Source organism: Hyaloscypha bicolor, assembly GCF_002865645.1.
Source record: "Hyaloscypha bicolor E unplaced genomic scaffold K444scaffold_87, whole genome shotgun sequence".
Taxonomy (NCBI): domain Eukaryota; kingdom Fungi; phylum Ascomycota; class Leotiomycetes; order Helotiales; family Hyaloscyphaceae; genus Hyaloscypha; species Hyaloscypha bicolor.
The window spans coordinates 300,228-321,388 of record NW_020194589.1 but is presented as its reverse complement, the minus strand read 5'-3'; the positions used below and the strand labels follow the sequence as shown (position 1 = coordinate 321,388).

Here is a 21,161-nt window from a genome sequence, read left to right as displayed (position 1 = left end):
ATTAATTAGTCTCTTATTAGAATTAATTCTTGGAATCAGTTATACTTGCAAGTATTACTCTATAGCTTACTTACCTTGACTACTTATATATTACCCTGCTATTACGTGCCTTATATTCTAATTAATCTAACCTTCGGGAAGCAGTTCGTTACGAGGTAGTTAAGCCATTAACAGACAAAACCACTAATAGCTAGAGTATTAACCAGAAGAAGCGCCTCTACTATTACTAGGGTAATCCAGTCGGGTATCCAGGAGAGTGCCTAGTTAGCTACTCTAGCTACCGCCTAATTAGGAGAAAGAAGTAGAACTCAGATATCCCCAGAACTAGCTAGCAGGATAATAATAATAAAGAAGCTAGTAGCGGCTCATTATTATATTACTAAGTTAGAAGCAGAGATATAATAGAGGAAGAATCTAGAGGATCTGGAAGCTCAGATTCGCTATCTTAAAGATATTCGGATATCTATTATAGAACCTATTATACTACTAGTAATATATTTAGTTTATAAGACTTTAAAAACCCGAGAATTACTAACTTATAAAAGGAAGAGTATTAAGGAAGTCCAGGACTTCTTTTACTAGGCAGAGCTAAAATAGTATAAAGACGGCAGGATTACCTGGGCTATAGATATAATAAAGGTTATATATTATATTTCTTACTTTAAGAATATAGCCAGGAATATCTGGAAGTATAGGGAGTAATTAGTAGATATTAATACTATAGATTAGGAGACCTTTATTAAGTTTATAAAGGATTCTATCTTGGATCCAGAGAACTATAGTAATAATACTCTTACTAAGTTTAAGAATATAAAATAGCAGCCAGATTAGAATATCTAAAGCTTTATATTCTACTTGGATAGCCTATTAAATAACTTGGGATATACGGGTTTATTATAAGAGCGGGATAACTTATTTAGTAGCTTAAGGTAAGAGATTCGGAACGAGATTAATTACTAAGGAAATACTTTACAAGAAAGGAAGAAGCTTATTTCTATAGCTATAAGGGTCAAGAATAACTTAAACTAGTTTGCTTAACGGAAATATAATAATAAGCTAATAAGTTAATAAAAGAAAGGAAATTAAAGAAAGAAAAAAGGAAATAATAAAAGGAAACAGAAGAGAAGTATATCTCTATTACAAGGTTTATATAACCGGAATAGTAAAAGTATAGTAACGGGGTCTAATATAGTACCTGTATTAGGATCTATAAGACCGGGTATAACTTGCTTTATTTACTAGAAAAAAGGTTACTATATTACTACCTGCCTAAATTAGAGAAAACCAATTTACTATAATTATAATAAATCTGGCTATAAGATATATAAGTACCTAGAACTAAAGAAGCCGGAAAACAGGTATATTCTATAGTAGTTATACTCGTTTATACTATAGAGGGCAAGGCCCCTAAAATAAGAATAATAATTAAGGTTACTATTAAGATAAAGAAAAATAAGTAAAGAATTAAAGTATTAGTTAACTCGAGTATAAAGGCTAATTATATAAAGAAGAAATTAGCCTTAAATATAGGTATTCTATTAATATTAAAGGTAATTCTCTTATTCTTACTAGAGAGAAGAAGGATTTATTTATATAGAGATTATATTCTTAGGGTTATTACCGAGAATATACTAGGGAACTAAAAAGAGGCTAATATATATTTTATATTATATGATTTTGATCTGAACTATATTAATATAATACTTGAATTCCTATAGTTCTACTAGATTAATTTCCTAATTTCTTTTAAGGAAGTAATATAAAGATACCAGATTTAATTATAGAAAATTAAAGTTCTAAATACTAGAAAGTTTACTAAAGTAATAAAGTATAAGATATATGTTTTTCTATTAATTACTTATTCTATAATAGATAGCTAAAGAATTATTACTATTACTATAAACGGGATAGCTATATTTCCTAGGAAGTATTAGGACCTTTTCCGAGTATTCTCTATAGAGGCTATAGGTATATTACCTAATTACTATATAGTTCTATATATACTTTATTAGAAAGAAAGCTTAAAGTTCTTCGGGAATATCTTAATACTAGTTTAAAAAAGAAATAGATCTATTATTTTACTAGCCTAGCTAGTACTTTAATTATATTTGTTCTAAAGAAAAAAGGCGGCCTATATCTATATATTAATTACTAGGGTCTAAATAGGATTACTATTAAGAACCAAATACCGTTATTATTTATTAGTAAGATAATAGATAGGCTTTATAAAACAAAGATATATATAAAGCTAGACTTAAAGAATACTTACTATTAGTTATAAATATAAGAGAATAATAAGTAAAAAATAGTATTCCGAATATACTATAGATATTTTAAATACTATATTATATTCTTTAGACTATCTAATACTCTAGTAATATTCCAGATATATATTAATTATATACTAGTAGGCCTTATAAATATTATTTATATGATTTATCTAGATAATATTTTAATTTATTTAGAGAATCCAGAATAATATATAATAGTAGTCTAATATATACTCGAGTAATTATAATAATACTAGCTCTTTATAAACTTGGCAAAATGCGAGTTTAATATAAAGAAAGTAAAGTTCCTGGAATTTGTAATTAGCCTAGATAATATAGAAATAGAGGCTAGCCAGGTTATAGCTATTAGGAAATAGCCGGCCCTAAAGAATAATATCCGAGAAGTCTAAGTATTTCTGGGTTTTACTAACTTTTACTAGAGGTTTATCTATAAATACTTTAGAGTAATAAAAGAATTAACTAATTTACTAAAAACTAGTAGAAAACTATTATATTAGTTTAGCTAGATAAATAAGATAGATAAGGCTTTTAGGAAGTTATAAATTATATTTATAATAGTACTAATTCTTTATTATTTTAATCTAGCCTTAAAGATTTATATAGAAATAGATACTTTAGGATTCGTAATTATAAGTATGATTTCCTAGCTCTTTAGTAAAAAGGCAGAAGCTAGATAATATCCTATTACTTTCTATTTAAAAAAGATAACTATAATTAAAAGCAGGTATAAGATATATAACTCTAAACTCTTGGCTATTATTCTAGTATTTCGTACTTAGTAGTATTACCTAATATATATCTAATATATTATTATTATTAAGATAAATTATAATAACTTGAAATACTTTATAACTAAAAGAAAACTAAATAGTTAATAGATAAGATAAGTAGAGAAGCTAGCTATTTTTGACTTTGTTTTAGAATATTAGCCGGGATATAGTAATTCCGCTAATAGGCTATTAAGGAGGCCAGACTTTATAGTAAGTATAGATAAAGATACTTTATTACCTATACTTTATAATAAGCTATAGAATATAGAATAGAGAATCTTATAGGTAATAGTAATAGGATATTATATTATTCCTATAATACTATAATATAAGGTCCAGGAAAGAGGAAATAAGTACTTTTTAATTAGTAAGATACTAAGGAATTCCGAAGAGGAAGTCTATTTTAGTAATAGAATAGTACCGGAAATACTATTATTTGAGCCTATTACTAGTATAGCTAGTTATAAATAGTACGTATTACGGATTCTAGTTATATAAGTAGCTAGGTTCGAAATAGTACATAAGGAAAGTAGAAAGATATTACTTGAATTACTATTATAGTATTAAAGGCTTAATCTATTAGTATAATACTAGTAGTATAAATAGTTCTTAAAAGAGACCTTTACTAGAGCTATTAAGACTTGGGAACTTAATATATCTGAGTTATTAAGATATTAGAGTACTATTTATATATTAAATAAGCTAGTTTTTAAAGAAGAATTACTATAAGCTAACTATAATAATCTTATAGGTAAGTATTTTAGTACTAGTAAGATACTAGAGATTCTCTAGAGAAAGTACTTCTAGTAAAGTATAAGAAAGGATATAAAAGACTATATTAGAACCTATTCTATATATTAATAAACTAAGGTAAAGAGATATCTGCTATATAATATACTTAGTTTATTTCTTCTTTTCTCTAAGCTATAGCAAGAAATTACTATAGACTTTATTACGGGGCTGCCTTTTTCTAGGTTTTATAGTAAAGTATATAATTCTATATTTATTATTATTAATAGGTATATAAAAATAGTATAATATATTCTAATTACTAAGGAGGTCTCGGCTCCTGAACTAGTAAAGCTATTTATATATTATATTATTAAAGACTTTGGTATATTTACGGATATAATTTCTAATAGAAAATCTATTTTTATAAGTAAGTTCTAATTAAGTCTATATTTCTATTTAAAGGTTTAATAATAGCTAAATATAGTATTTTACCTATAAACTAATAAATAAATAGAGAATCTAAACTAAACTCTAGAATAATACTTGAGGTACTATACTAGTTATTAGTAAGATAACTAGATAGTAAAGCTTATTCTTATAGAATTCACGTATAATAATTCTATATATTTAATAATAGGAATATTTCTATTTTATATCTTATATAAATTCTATTCTAGTATTAAATTATATATTAAGGATAATATTCTAAAAGAAAGGGCGCCGGTAATATAGGAAAAAATATAAAGGATTTAAGTAAAATAAGAAATACTAGAGAAATAATAGTAAGAAATAGTAGATATATAGAAAAAGTACTATAATAAGAAATATATTAATAAGAAGTTTAAGATATATAATAAAGTTATGCTTTATATAAAGAATATTTAATAGCTATAACCTAGTATAAAGCTAGTAGATAGATATCTTGGTTTCTTTAAAGTTCTAGAAGTTATAGAAATATATAGATAGGTATATTACTTGAAATTATTATTATTATATTAGATCTATAATATTTTCTATATTTCTTTCTTAGAACTATAGTACCTATAAGCTAGTACTATAGTAGAACTAGAGCTAGTCGAGATTAAGGGCAAAGAGGAATTTGAGATAGAATTTATTATAGCCTATAGGAAAAGTAGAAAAGAAAAAAAGTATCTTATTTATTAGAAGGGCTATTTACTAGTAAATAATATATAGGAATTACTAAGTAATCTAGAGAATATAGCTTAAGAATTATAAGAATATTTAGAAAAGAGTAATATTATAATACTATTAGCTAAACGGAAATATAAAAGATAAATACTTTTATTAGGAAACTATTAAAAAATCATATATTTATTCTTGGAAAAACTATATAAAAATTATTAAAAACTCTAATTTCTATATTTTATAAATACCTTATTCTTATAATTACTTTCTATTATTTTTATTATTATTTTTATTAGAATTCTCTCGAGAAATAGATAATAAATTAGCCTATAAAGCTATTAGCTATTAGTAAGAAATAAGAAAGAAGTAAGCTTACTTAATATTAAAGAATATTAATTATATTATTAAGAGTATTTTATATTTATATTAAGCTAGTAAGAATTACTTAATTTATTTCTTGAATTATTAGGGGAATCTATTAGCTTTAAATAATAGCTTTAATATAAGAAATATATATAGTTTAATATAAAAGAAAGGCAGTAATAGCTTTCTTTCTTTCTTTCGGGTAAAGAATAAGAAAGATACTTATATATATTAATAGCTTAAAGAAAATAGTTTAATTATATTATATATATTTAAGGAATCTTAAATAGTATTAGAATAAGAAATAAAAGAAGGAATTTATAACTTATAGGATTATACTTCTTATTCTTGAAGTAATAGTAATTATATACTAAGTAATTATTACTCTTAATATAAATAAGATTAGGAAACTTAGTAATATTCTTGGAATATTAAAGATAGTAAGGGTAAATTAAGAATATAGGAATATTAGTCAAATAAATAGTAATAGGCTAATAAGTACTAAGAGAAGTATTTATCTTAATAAATAAAGAAGTAAAAGAGGAAATTAGAAAGAAACTTAAATAAAGCTTAAATAAGGCTTAAAGAAGCTTAAAGGAGCTTAAAGAAGGCTTAAAAAAAAAGGTAAGGGATAAGGAGGAGCTAGATACGGTATTATAGTTAAGGAAAAGGAAGATTAGTTAGTAGGAAAAGAGAGGCCTTTTTATAATACCCTTTTTCCGAATAGTAATTACGAATTCGGAACTAGCTCTATACCAGAAATATCTAGAAAATTCTAAAGAAGGAATTTATAAATAAACCAGAAAATTAGATTAACTTTTCTAAACTCTTGGGCCTATAAAGTAATAATTTATTTATAAATAGAGGCTAAGTTAGGATTTACGAACTAATTAGGAGATCGGATAAGCTTTATATCTAATAGTATATACTATATTTATATTACTTTTATAAGGGGAAATTACTAGAGGCAATTTACGAACTAGCTAGGAAGGGTTAGTAAACTATATTCTTAACTCTATTACCTAGTATAATAATAGGGCAATTATAGGGAGTTTTTGGGGAAAGCTAGTAGCCAGGAAAGTTTTAAAGAAATATTTATAAAGCTATTTATAGTTTTCCTAGGCCTTTTGGGAATAAGGGCCCAGAAGAGGGATTAATATAATAGATATATATAATAGTATATAGACAGGTATTAGATATTATAGATCTAGTTTTCTATTTTAGGTATAGCTTATAATCGGAATTATATAAATTATATAGGATTTCCTAATTAAGTAAAGGGCTTTATATGCCTGGCTAAGTACTAGGGAATATATAGGGAGACGCTTCTAGCTTTAGAAGAGGTATTAATTAGTCTCTTATTAGAATTAATTCTTGGAATTAGTTATACTTACAAGTATTACTTTATAGCTTACTTACCTTAACTACTTATATATTACCCTGCTATTATGTGCCTTATATAAAATTACTTATTTAAATAATATTTATTAAAGCTATAACTAAATTATAAGCCGAAAATTACTTTATTATATATTATATTATATTTAAGATATATAAAATATATAATAAACTTGAAAATTTTAAAAAGAAATTTAGAATAAGTCTTTTTTTAAATTTTTCTTATATTATTAATAATATTATACTAATTTTTAATAAAATAAAACATTTATAAATATTATTAATAAAAGTATAGCTAAGCTTCGAAAATATTATTTTAAAACAAGTATTTTAAATAATAAAAGTAAAGCTTTATATTTGGCTTTTACTTTTAATTCTCGAATTAAATAAGAAGAATTAATTAGTATTATAATATAAATATAAAACAAGTAGTAATATATAGAGATAGAATAGGCTTTTATAGCATGGAATTATAGTATATAAGAAGTGGAATTAGAGAGTAAAGGTTAGTTGATTTCTAAGAACTAAGAAGGGCGGGAAATATATATATAAAACCGGATATATAAATATCTAAAGATTATTTAATTATACTATATAACTAATAAAGATAAAATCCCTACTATAGTATTAGCTTATCTAGTAATATATCTTCGGATATATATAATAAATTGCAACTAATTATAATATATAAGTAATTTCTTTTATTAGTTTTTATTAAATTAAAAACTAATTTTTAAATTTAAATATAAATATAATTATAATATATTTTAAACTAGATCTAATATCTTGAATATTAATATAGCCGATTCCGATTTCAATTCCAATAACTCAAATATATATATTATTAGTTTATTCTCTAAAATAAAAGACAAATTAATAACTTATTTAAAAAAAAGAGAAAATAAAAAAAATAAAAAACTTTACTTAAATTTTATTAAATAATTATTTAATATTATTTAATATTTTTTTTAATATACTAGTACTAATATATATATAGACTAAATCTTTAGATTATTAGAAGTCTAATACTGCTAGATTCCCTATTTTAGCTTTAATAACTAAGAAATGTTTAGGAATTCCGGCTTTTTCGATTACTAGTAAGAGATTCTTCTCTTAAAATATTCTTATTATATTTAAATTATATAATAGATTTAATAAAAGTATTTTTGAGATAATATCTTGCTCAAAAAGCTAGAGGTTATTTAAAGATAAATTAGAAAAGGCTAAAAAAGAAGAGGAAAAAGAAGAGGAAAAAAAATTAAAAAATAAAGATTTTAAGAAGAATAATTAGTTTATTATTATAGAAAATTAGTATTCAAGCAGTCTTATATAAGTACTAGCTTAGCTTGTATAAGGCTGCTTAATATATACCTTAGTTCTTTTTTTTTAATTTAAATATATGCTGATTTATTACAATCACGTGACTTCCACGTGATTGCTCATGGTTATTCAAGTTATTCATAAATAATTATTCTATTCTACTCAAATTATTTAAGATATTCGTTACTCTTATATTATTTTATTCAAGTTATTCATGAATTATTCATGAATAACTCGAATAACTTGAATAATCCTTTGACACACTGTTGGTGTTCGAATACTGACCAAATGCTAGCATTCAAGGTTGCGAAACAGGGCCTTAAGCATTAATACCTTCGTCAAGCACTACCTAGATCGAAATACCAATAACGATATTCAGAACATATATCGGGCTAGAACCTCAAAAGCAACTGATGACGTATACATGCTCCATACATCGGTTGATCGACCCCTAGCGCTCGCGGATCCTGATCCAACGCAACCTGCGTTGGTTAATCACCTTCCATGCATCATCAAATACTCTCTTAATGCCTGTCCAATTGACAAAGTCAAACCTAAGATCTTTTTACAATAAATAATTTAAGACTATTGCTAGGATAGCTCGAACAGCAACAGACCACAGCAGTGATTGATCCCATTAGAAATTACTTGGCTACGGACAGAACCTAGCCCTAGGTACAACACGGAATAATGGATTCATGATCAATTTTATCATAACATAGACCCGTATCCTTCTGTATTCTCTCACCAACCCAGCTCTAAGTGGTATCGACTGAAATTCTATAGTGAATACATCACTAATCTTTCGTCGAAAACAACCCTGCAGGCACCAATCTTGACCTCTCCGCCATCAATCTCGCCAGATCCTGAATTAACAACGGACTCATCAACTCAACAGTCTGGACATACGACTCCAACTGCTTCAATACCCAATTCCGCAGCTCAATTGCAATGAGTGAATCCATACCGTAGCTCGACACCGACTGCGCAGGGTTGATTTCCTCAGCCGATACTCCCAAAAGCCGCGACAGCTTCTCTGCGAATGCAGCCAAGACTGTTTGAACAGCCAGATATTGTGTTGTGGCCGCCAGGAGTGCCGCACAAGCATTAACCTCACTGGTACCTGCATTCGTTGTACCCAGGCGTGAAGAAGTATTCCAGATGTGAGAGAAACGGGGGTCAGGCCGCTGCGCAGCACTCTCTTCAGAACTAGATGTTGGGTCGGCAGGATTGACTCCAACGAGAACCTGCGCCATTGTTGGGTTGCTTGCAAGCGGGTATGAAATTGCATGGTTAACGAGTGCAAAGACCTCCTCCATGCTAACGACACCTGCGCCATAACGCATTGCGTGCTTCGCTGCTACTTGGTGCTCTGCTGCATAGCCTTCTGAGCTAACAATGCATAGGTCTATACTGCAGACGGGATGATTTTTCGAGGAAAGACAACGTGCGAAGGCATCTTGAAATGTGCTGCCCGCGCTGTAGTTGCCCTGGCCATGACTGCCAACTATCCCACTCACACTCGATAGGAGAATGAAGAAGTCGAGTGCACCGTCGAAAACGGAATGCAAGTTCAGGGTCCCCGTGACTTTTGGTCCCAGCGTTGTTTGCCATTGGGCATGAGTCATATTGCTTATGGCGGAGTCCTGCGTTGCTGTTAGAATTTCAAGCCCCTGACAGCTTATATCCAATTTGATTTACCTGTAACACCATCGCTCCTTGTATGATACCGCGAATTGTTCGCTCCCCAACCAGGTCTTTGAGTTTCTTGATGTCTTCAATTTCAGTAACGCTTCCTTGCTGAATGACGAGGTTGACTCCAGCTTCGCGCATCTCTTTCACGAGCGCGGTCTTGCTTTCGTTATCCACACCAGACCTTGACAGTGTGGCGATGTGTTTTGCACCTAAATCTGCCAGATGCCTGACGAGTGCCTTACCAATGCCTCCTAGACCGCCAACCACAAGATATGTATGATCATCCTTCAGTTTCGTTGGCGGGAGAGGTGCGTGGCGAACCTGAGAATACATTAGTGAAATAGGCCAGACATCTTCTGAGACTAAAACATACCTTCACCTGAGAGTCATGATCGATCTGCAATATAAGTTTGCCGACGTGTTTCCTCGTCTGCATTTGACGGAACGCAGTCTCGAGCTCCGAGATGGGTAATAATGTAACAGGATGCACGGCTTGAAGTTTCTGCGTGTGAACGAGGTCGATAACGGTCCTAAGGATTTCCTGAAACTTCGACGGTATATGTTGTGCCACCATTCCCAAGTCCACCGCGGAAAAGGTTGCATTTTTTTCAAGGTATTGAGTTTCCATTCTAGCATTCGACAAGAGATCTTTCTTACCTACTTCAACGAACCGTCCAAATTGAGCAAGGCAATTTTGACTCTCACGCGTTGCATCGCCACTGAGGGAATTGAGAACCACATCCACGCCTCTGCCGTTAGTCCTTCTCTGGATTCCTTGACCAAACAAAAGTGTTCGGCTAGAGAAAATGTTCTCGTCGGAAATCCCAAAGTTCTTCTTGATGAGTGCTCTTTTCTCTGGACTGCCAATAGTAACGAATATTTCCCCAGCCTGGTAGTACTGAGCAATTGCAATAGCTGCTTGTCCTAATGCCCCAGCCGCCGCGTGGATGAGGATTGAATCTCCCTTCTTGATACAGGCCACATCCCTTAAAGCGTAGAGTGCAGTGGCATAAGAAATGGGAATGGCTGTAGCAAGTTCTAATGGCATTCCATCTGGAATACGCTGGACTTGACGATAATCGATGTTACTCCTCGTAGCGACACCTTCGGGATAGATAGCGCAGACGAGGTCACCAACTTTGAATTCACCATTTGTTGCATCGCCTACTTCAACCACGGTGCCACTGCACTCGATCAGCATTGCACTAAGGCCTGGGAGCTGGCCCATGGCATTCATAAGGTCCTTGAAGTTAAGCGCGATCATGTTTACCTCGATGCGAACTTCGTTGGCGTTTGGTTTTCGATTATGGCTGGTGCTATCGGTCCAGTACAGCGAATCTAGAATTCCTGGAGTCTGTATCTCGAGTCCCAAAGAACGCCCCGGTTGATCTAGAGATCCAACCGCTGGCTCTAGATCGTTGACAGTGTTCCGAACATAACTTTCTAGCGGATCATTTTCCACGATTCGAGGAATCAGGATCTTGTCATTCCGAATAGCATATTCGAATTCCCGGAAGTAGCCATGCTCGCTATGAGGTCGGAAAGCTTGGCCGAATATCTCAAAGACGTGTTGCGCCATATCGGCAGGGTTCTCAGTCTTAGGGTCAAGGTCAAGGGTGCAAATATTAAGTGCATGGTCTTCCGACCTCAGAGTTCTAACAAGGCCGGTAATGATGGCCTTCTCGGGCTCTGTTGCTTCAATCGCACCGCCCCTAGTGACCCAGAGGATTCCTTTAGCCTGACCGAACATCGATTTGATTTTTTGGAATTCAATCTCCGTGCAGGAACGAAGGAAGGGTGCTAGGATTTCAAGAAGTACCACACAGATCTTGTTGGAATATTCAGCTTGGCCGAGGGAGCTCTGGAGAATCTGGCGCTGCTGGTTTACAGATGTTATCAGTTTGTAGAATGCATCGGCAATGGATTTCTCCTTGTCACTGCAAATGATTTCTATTGCTGGTTGATCCTCCGAGTCAAGTCGGGCCTTGGCGGTAGATATGATCAAACTGACTTGATGCTCGTGCGCAGACTCATAGTCCTTCATCATAGCATCAATTCCGGAAAATCCAGTATCGTGGAGAAGATTGTCCCATTTCGGCAGGGCAAGTAGTGGGGAGTCAATGCGATCATCTTCAGCTCCAAGCCACCACCCAGGAAGGGCTCCAACTGTAATGTGCCAGAACATATGATTTTCCGTAATTTCCACCAGAGCGAGTTTTCCTTCTGGCTTAAGCAGGCTTCTGACGTTTTGCATCGTCTTATACATCGTCTGAGTTGCATGTAACACATTGGAGGCAATGACCAGATCGTAGCAACCTTCATCAAATCCTTGCTCCTTGACTGACTTTTCGATATCAAGCTTCTTGAACTCAACCAGTTCTCCCCAGTCCGCTAAGGTGGCTTTGCCCTTCTCAAAGAACCCACTAGAGATATCTGTGAACACATACTTGTCGAGCTTTGCCTTCCCCGCTCGACGGGTTTTTGGGTCGCCAGTCAATGCCTCCAGTGCAATGATTGACATACTCGCTGTGCCTGCGCCAATCTCTAGGATTCTCATACGGGGGTTTTTGAATTGGAGTTGACGCAGATAATTTGCAAGTTGAATGTGGCATCTCTGGATGTTCTCCATCGCATACAACTGGTAGAGCAGATCATCTTTCATCATGGCTGTTAGAGGGTCGATCTTTCCTGTAAGGATGTCGGCGAGATGATCGCCGACGTGCACCAACATCTTTCCATCAGCGCCAAGTGACTGAATATTCTCTCTTAATTTCGGATGAACTTCTGCAAGCGGATCCCGCTCTTGTGAGCGCATCCAGTGTACCAATTTCCTATGATGCGCTACCATTGAAGCCTCATCTTTGTCAGTGATGACGGCGAGCACCTGCTGTATGACATGCCGGATGTAGCAATCGAAAGTGTTTCTTCGCTCCATCGTAGGGTCAAGTTCAAGGTCAAATCGACAGAGCTGGTTGAGATCATCTTGCTTTGCACAAGCAGTATCAAGGCCCCACTCCAGCTGGCGGCACAAATTGTGTTTCTGTGACTGATTCGAGGTGCTTGATATTTCATATGTAGAGTTTGCGCGCAACCCTCTGATGCTGATCAGTGAAGGCTCTTTGAGGTATGAATCTCCAACATCAATAGTTGCCCTATACTTCAAACGTCCGAAGGGTTGAATTGTAGCATGAGCAAGGAAGCTTTTTCCGGGTTCGGAGCTGACATCGCTTGAAATGTTCAACTCTTCGATACCTGAGATAACCATACTAGAGTCCATCTTTGTCGAGGCCATTAAAGCTGGAAAGACAGTTTGGAAGCACATGTCCAGGGTGGCAGGATGCAAGACATGGGGCTGTTGGTACTTCCCAGGCATTGAAGATTTTGTTTCCGGGATTGTGACAGTACACAGCGAATCCAGTGGCTGTGTGCTGATTTGAGTGAGATTCGAAAATGGCCCAGTATAACTCATTCCAACCGACTTGAGATCGCTGTAGTATTTTCCCACATTGATCGTGCGTCGGCAGGTCTTTTGTGCATCCTCAAAACCCTTTCGGGTAGTCTCCATGTGATAAAGATCCTCTTGCGCTGCCTCAATTTCATCATTAAAGTCGCGATTTTCTACACAAACCAAACCACGGCAATGCTCAGTGTCTTTTCCCGTGGCCGAAATTGAAGAAACCCGAAATTCTTTCCAGATTGATGAAGATTCTTGAGTGGAGGATGCATAACGTCGAAGAGTGAAAAATGTTTCCACCCGAGAATTTTCAGGAATCAGTAGTGCTCTTCCAATGACTACCTCACGGAATCGACAAATAATGTTCTTCCACATCCGGCCATTCGTTATCGTCATTTGGCGAAGAGCTTCGAGAGCCATGCATATATAACCGCTAGCTGGGAATATTACCTGGTCATCAATAACGTGACCACTGAGCCAAGGCATTTCGGACGAGCTCAGGTAGTTTCTCCATGTCGGCTCCGTAGGTATGCTGTCATTGCTGGGAACGCCAAGGAGATCGTGCCTTGCAAACTGCCGGAGTCGGAACTGCGTGCTGATACGACCTTCGCTCCAGTGGGATGTTGAATGCTGCCAGTTATATACCGGCATATTCGTCAATGTCCTTTTGTCCAGGATGTTGCTCGGATCGTTGATGGAATTGAAGGAGACATGATATCCGAGGGTAAAGAGATGACCACTCATGTCGACTGCGGTCTTAACAGCGTCGTCATTTCTCGAAAGCATGGAGTGATATGACACTTTGGCCGAACTATGTGCAATGGCCTTCAGTGTCTGCTTGATTGGCCCTGCGAGCGCTGAGTGTGGTCCAACCTCCAGAATCATATTCACAGTTAAACGTGAACCATTGATGTCCTCGTCCGACAATATTAGAGCACCCTCAAGAGCCTCGGAAAATCTCACGGCAGACACCATGTTCTCAGCCCAGTACTCGGCATTCATTGCCTTGCCATGGATTTCCTTTCCGGTAACAGAGGATATCATGCGTATACCGTCATTAGACTGTAGTGGTCTCAGATCCTTCATCAGTTCGAGGTACTCTTTTCGAACGAGTCCCATATGATGGGAGTGGTACGCAACATCCACGGCGAGGAGACGGTTAAAAACACCGTCGCTTTCGAGGTCTGTTCGTATCAACTGAAGTGCAGATTTGTCGCCAGACAGAGTTACGCTCATTGGGCTGTTGATGCATGCCACCACAACCTTCACGAAAGGATCGTTTGAAGCATTCTCATCGATATAATGCTGTACTTGTTCCGCCGACAATCCCACAGCCATCATACCACCATCAAGCTCCGGGTGCTCTGTTTTCAGCTTTCCAACAGCTTGCCCTCTGAAGCAGGCAATGTTCAGAGCATCATGGTCAGAAAGAAAGCCTGCAGCATATGCTGCCGCAATCTCACCGCTCGAGTGGCCACAAACGACAGTCGGTCGAATTCCCCAAGATCGTAACAGATTTACCAGAGCAATTTGAATGGCTGTGCAGCATGGTTGCGAAATGGCAGCTTCGTTCATGCGAGATTCTCCAGGCTTTTGGGAAAGTTCCTTTAACAGCGACCACTCTGCGCCTAAGCTCGCAAGGTGTAGCTCAGCGGTTTGCATAGATGCCGCAAATAATGGATAGGTACTGAGGAGCTCTTGGCCCATGCGAGCCCATTGCGCTCCTTGGCCTAGATTAATTCATCAGTACATGATTCAAGGTTGCGCCCTACCAATCTTACCAGTAAATGCAAAGCATATCTTTGGGTTCTCAAGAGCCTTTTGGGGACGTATTATGCCTTTGGAGATAGCCTCAAGAGCATCAAGCAGTTCTGTCAAGTTGGTAGCACTCACCGCAACTCGGAATGCGAGGTAAGATCTCCGCATCGCCAGCGTATAAGCTAATTCATCGAGAAATTGGCTTTCATCCTGATCCTGAGCCCACGTCCGGAGATACTGCTTGAAATTCGTTGCCATTGTACCCATGCCGCGTTGGGCAGCATGCGTGAAAACAAACAGACGCCTCTTCTGAGGGACCTGGTCCGCATTTTCGGGTGCACGCAAGAGTTTCAATTCCTGATTTTGGGGCGAATTGCCATCGCTTAGGTAGTGAACTGATGATGTTCCGTTCGCTAGTGTTCCGTTCTCTGGTGTTCCGTTCGTTGGCGTTCCGTTCACTTGTGCTTCGCTCAAAAGTGTTCCGTTTACTGATGTTCCGTTCACTGGTGCTCCATTCACTGGTGCTCCATTCACTAGTGTCCCGTTCACTGATGTTTTGTTTACTGATGTTTCATTTACTGGCTTCACCCCGTTTGTCGTGCCTTTCGTTGTTGTATGCTCGTGGTTTGCATGCAGCTGGGAGTGTGAGGCCAAGTAATCTTCTGGTGCTTCGAGAATGACATGGGCATTTGTTCCGCCATATCCAAAGCTATTCACCGATGCTCGCCGGATGTGGTTTTCAGGCCAGGGAAGCACTTTACGTGGTATCTGTGATGAATGTAAGAAGGCATCCGCAAAGCGGGATTGTAGACACATACATTGATTTGCCAGTCATGTAGAGGAATTTGTTCGTTGGGATGGGAGAAGTTCAAATTCGGAGGAATCTTTCTGGAGTTAAGAATCATCACGCTTTTCAAAAGCCCAGCTATACCCGCAGTGCTCTCTGTATGGCCAATGTTGGTTTTGACACTACCGACGTAGAGCGGAGAATCTGATGGGCGACCGCAGCAGAAGGTGTTGAAAATAGCAGCTGCTTCAATCTTGTCTCCGACTTGCGTTCCAGTACCTATTCAAAAACATCAGTATTTGATTCTAGCATAATAGCGCCAAACATATCTTACCATGCGCTTCGACGTAGCATGTATCTCGTGGATCAAGTCCTACATCAGCATACACTTTGTTGATCATCCTCACCTGTGCTGCTTGTGAGGGCACTGTCACACTGGGAGTTTGACCGTCCTGATTAATAGCAGTGGCTCGTATCACTGATTGGATTGGATCTCCATCACGCATGGCATCTCTGAGCGGCTTCAAGACAATCGCTGCCACGCCTTCGCCTCTACCGAATCCATTGGCTCGATTGTCAAAAGAGTAGCAGCGGCCATCGTCAGACAAAACTCTAATTCAGCTTTAGCCCTCAAATCAGACACAAACAGGTATTCGCCTACATACTGCATTGACGACATGACGGCGATTTGCTCAGGATCAAGTATTAGATTGGTCCCACCTACAAGCGCTTGATCAATTTCGCCACTTCGGATAGCCTTGCAGGCTTGGTGTACTGCTACGAGGCTGCCAGAGCAGGCGGTATCTATGGTAATGCTAGGACCATTCAGATCAAAGTGGTATGATATCCGGTTTGACGCAAGTGCCGTGCCTGTGCCTATGAATCGGTGACTGTTGCAACGCACTATTAGCCATTGATACGGCCAATTATCCACATCATTTCGACTTGAACTGTCTTGCTGAAACGTACTTCGGAGAGAATTCTGGGTCTCTGCTCTGCATTCTCTCATAATCATTATTTGACACTGCGCAGTAGACACCCGTCTCTGAAGATGCAAGTGATTCGATCGATATCCCCGCATTCTCGAAAGCCTCGTAGGCAACCTCAAGCAGTAGCCTCTGTTGAGGGTCAATGGCCTGCGCCTCAAGCGGACTGATGCGGAAAAACTGATTATCGAAATGAGACACGTCCTGCTTTAGAAGGTATAGGCCTCTTGCGTTGAACTGAAATCAGATCAGCGTGTATACAACCAACAGGGCAACAGTCATTCATCTAACATACCGCTCCTCTCAGTTCTTTGGAAGGGTGATAAAAGGAGTCCATCTTGAATCTCGAGTTGTCTCCGCGGGACCATCCTGATTGTCCTCTCGTTAGCATTTGCCACAGCCTCTGTGGAGAAGTTGCTGTTCCAGCCAGGCGGCAGCCCATGCCGATGACGGCAATTGGCATAACAGAGATATTTTCTGTTCCATCTGAGCTGTTGGTCTGCCCGGAAGCATTCAAATGCGCTTGTGTGGTCCGAGTCATTGTGTGTAAAGATGTAGGTGCTAAAAATATCCTAAAGCTTTGGAGCAATGGTTTTTGTTTCTCTTCTTGTGTTTGGTGATCTTTGTTGTTCTACTTGAAAAATCTGATGGGGAGATGGACTGTGAGCATATCTATATCCCCTCTAAGTTACTTTCCTAGAGCGCTTCTTCTGCTGCAGCAGAATAGCTGGCCAAGCAGCGCTGGTCAAGTTTCGTTGTGATTTGATCTTCCCCTTTTTAGCGAAAATCCCGAAAGAAAGCCGGTATACCCCAGTCGCGGCATGATAGCTCGTGTTGCTTATCATGGATGCCTAGTATAGATCTTTGCATTACAGTGTACGTAGCGTAAGCTTATAGCGCGTAAAGTCCTAGAGTCCTTTGATCCTACAGGGCTTCTTGCGCTATAGAGTTTACACAGGCTACTACGTAGGGGTTTACGTAGGCTAAGGCACAGCCTAAAGGAACCTGTAAGCATGGGGTGTTATAGGGCTGAATGAGCATTATATATAGGCACTCACTGTAGAATTAGAGAATCCATCACTGAAATCCAACAGCTCGCAAGGGGATACCCAAGAGAGAGAGAGATAATCAATAAACTACCTTTATCTTCATGCAACTGCGGGAGTGCTCATACATCTCCCATATTACTTACCCACTTGAAGGGGTTCCCTGCTCAACCGACCACCCTACGCAGGTGCAGGCCCTGATGTTTGTTACACCGCCTTTGCAGGGGGTTGCGCTGAAGCGCCCCGTAGCATACGCTGTAACCGAATGTTGCTCGGCAGAATCCAAGGCGGTGTGACGAACGTTAGGGCCTGCACCGCGTACCCAACCCCACTCAACCCACCACCTAGGAACACCAAAAATTTCGAGTTTTTTTGTCAAAGTGCTTGGAAATCGCTGACAGCTAGTGTTTTAAGTTAAGGAAAAGTCAAGCATTCCGAATATTAATTTGCTTTTATGAATTAATGTCGTTGTGATATTATTTAGGTTTTCGTTCATGGTGGTCGGTTGAGCAAGGAACCCTTTCTACCGAGCCATGTTGCAACCAAGCCAGGGTTCGCATCCTTCGCTCCCCACGATGCGCCTCGGCTCGTGCCGCTAAGCCACTTCATCAAGGATTCTAATCTGGCTCTTACATGAACCAGCATGTCCCGCAGCGCGACTGGCGCATTCGTGCAAGCTCAGAATGGTTAGTGTGTGATAGACACGCGATGGGTCGTTGGAACTACAAAATAGATTGTGGGTGGCGCCGCTGCTACCTTACTCCGTAAAACGGCCTGTAGGTAGTACTTTCGTACAGGCCCAAATAATCGTATATTTTCTGTCTGTGCTCCTCTCAAAGGTTCTACGTAAACAAGGGGGCGATCAACCAAGAAGCACCCTCTATTTCATCAATTATTACTGCTTGCAGTTTAAATATATTTTTGACGCACAGACGAAAAGAGTACGATTTGTTAGGCCTATAGGAAAGTAGTACGAAAAGTACATCTCCGATCGGATCAGGGGGGCAACAATATCCTTACGATTGTTGAGCTATGATGTAAATTACGAAGCTCCAAGGCCTTTAGATAAGATGATTGAATTCGCCGCCACCTCACTGCATGTCAGCAAAGCATGCCTGAAAATAGGTAAGACCATGCGCCGCATGGACAGCTCGCGAAACTACGTAACGTCTACACGAATCAACCAATGTCCTTTCCTTATTTTCTTAGTAAACAGAATCGTGCGAGATACTGTGGTTTGAGTGCTCGCTATCGGCTTCCGGCAGCGGGAGGGATAACTCGACCTACCAAATTGGGATTGATTAATTTAATATGATCATAATCCCTGGAAACGCAAAGCAGGAACATACCATCCCATTTCTGATACCAATGCCGTCGCATCATGACAGAGGTAGAACCAGAACTCGGCAAAAACTTCAGACGAGCCGGCTCAGGAGGCAAACAATAGAAAAGGGTCTCCTTTTCCCGTTCTCCGCCACTATCTGCACATGAAGCAGCAATCAACTACTCCTGTTTCTCCAATACTCCGCGAGACACTTCTAAAATGGCTACGACAGAGACTTTCGTGCGACCGATCACTCAACTAGTGGCCGAGACAATGACACTTTCGCCGTTTGACCAGTTTAATGGCAGACATTACTTGCCACTCTTTTCGATCTTCAAGCAGCCAGACCACAAACTCTTCGACGTAATAATTTCCGAACTGGAAGAGGGCCTTGCCAGACTGTTGAGCGAGATACCCTTCCTCGCCGGCAACGTGATCATAGATGACGAATCACGTGACCTTCTCACTCTGGAAATCCCCGAGGATGGAGGAGTACTTCTCAAGATCAGGAGAATGGCAGATGCCGATGATGGCCCAGTGCTGGATTTTGAAGAAATGGAGCTCGGCGGCTTTCCTGTGTCTGCGCTCAATCCTGCGGTTATGTGTCCAAGGTCGTTTCTGCCTGATGCCACTGCCCCTTGCATGCAGATCCAAGTCAACTTGATTCGTGGCGGGTTAGTTCTCGCGATGCATTTCCATCATTCGGTTGTTGACGGAGAGGGTGCTATGGCGATAATCAATCAATGGGCTAAGCATGTTAGGGCTGTGTCTGATTGTCAAATTCTGCCCGAGTCCGACTTACTACCAGCTGAAGCTTTTGACCGCACCGTCCTCTTTCCTGAGAACAGTTCCCGATCTAAGCTCTGTGACTTCGCTAGCTTTCAAGATGGGCGTGATATGTCCCCGGACGGAGATTCGTGTTGGAATGTGGGTGAGCGTATGGAGGTGACGGGCGCCAAAATTGCCAACGGGGTAAGCTGGTATTTCACCAAAGAGAATCTCCGGCACATCGAGGAGAAGGCAATGCCCAGGAACCCAGACGATCCCAAGATGACGGAAAGCTCAGTACTCTCGGCGTTCGTTTTCCGGCATTACACTCTTGCGAGACGCCTGGAGCGGCAGGGCATCGATGAGGCATCATATCACTACCCTTGCAACATCCGCTCACGAATTGAGCCTCCGCTTCATCCCCAATACCTGGGTAACTCTGTTGTTCCCAGCAGAACGCTTTTGCCCCTCTCAGAAATTTTCTCTTCGGACGAAGATGCGTTGTATCGCATTGCCTCCGCCATCAGCAGCAGCATCGACTGGTGGTCCTCGGACAAGATTTGGGAACTCCTGGGCGCGATGGAAGCCTGGCCGCGTGTCGGAGATATTGAGCGTACTATGGATCTCAATTGCAAGACCGACTTCCATCTCACCAATCTGTCGGCTTTCCCTATATTGGACAATTACTGGGGTCCCAAAATGGGTTCCATGATCTCTTTCAGGCTTCCAGCCATGGCTTTGATGGATGGTTATGGTCTCATCATGCCGCGTTATGCTGATGGTGGGTTGGAGGTCATTCTTTATATGAATGCAGACACGCTAGAAGTGCTAAAGGAAGATAAGGAGTTTACGCAATATGCTCGATTTGTTTCTGACTAGCCTTATTGTCTCATAGAACTGACATCCCTGCGAGGCGAAAGTCCCGTAGCAAATCTGAATATTCGACTAAATCACAATTATCTCAACCTAAAATAATGTTATTTAATTCGTAATGCTCTAACCGTATAACTAATGTGTTCTAATTACAATATGTGTATTTTCTTTCTAGAGAACTTATATAAAGGTTTATTAATTGTGTTTTAATTAATTATTATATTATAATTTATGTAATAGCAGAGCGGAGCAATAGATATAGGTATAAAGATCTCTTTTCCTGTCTTATAAAATCTAAAGCTAAGGAGAGAAGGAGAGATTGAGTTGTGGTAGTGGATATATAAGTAAGGCTAAAACCACTAAAACGCCGAGCTTAGCCTAAACCTTAGCTAAAACTAATCTGTAGTAACTATAGAACGCCAGCCGTTATAACATATTTCTTTATATCGC

At 38.1% G+C, this 21,161-nt stretch overlaps 2 protein-coding genes across 2 annotated transcripts; one reads left to right on the top strand and one right to left on the bottom strand.

The window, feature by feature from the left end:
* Positions 1-8,817: 8,817 nt before the first annotated feature.
* K444DRAFT_530546 (polyketide synthase) lies at positions 8,818-17,163 on the bottom strand (the record flags this gene model as incomplete). Its single annotated transcript, XM_024874910.1, has 11 exons — positions 8,818-9,666; positions 9,722-10,036; positions 10,089-13,304; positions 13,338-14,899; positions 14,951-15,284; positions 15,516-15,695; positions 15,746-15,993; positions 16,049-16,326; positions 16,380-16,604; positions 16,684-16,937; positions 16,996-17,163. The coding sequence occupies 11 exons, from the start codon at positions 17,161-17,163 to the stop codon at positions 8,818-8,820; spliced, it is 7,629 nt and encodes a 2,542-aa protein (XP_024735482.1).
* Positions 17,164-19,246: 2,083 nt separating this feature from the next.
* K444DRAFT_590408 (uncharacterized protein) lies at positions 19,247-20,789 on the top strand. Its single transcript, XM_024878147.1, has one exon. It carries the CDS (start codon positions 19,290-19,292, stop codon positions 20,715-20,717), a length of 1,428 nt encoding a protein of 475 aa, XP_024735481.1. The 5' UTR covers positions 19,247-19,289; the 3' UTR covers positions 20,718-20,789.
* Positions 20,790-21,161: the final 372 nt, after the last annotated feature.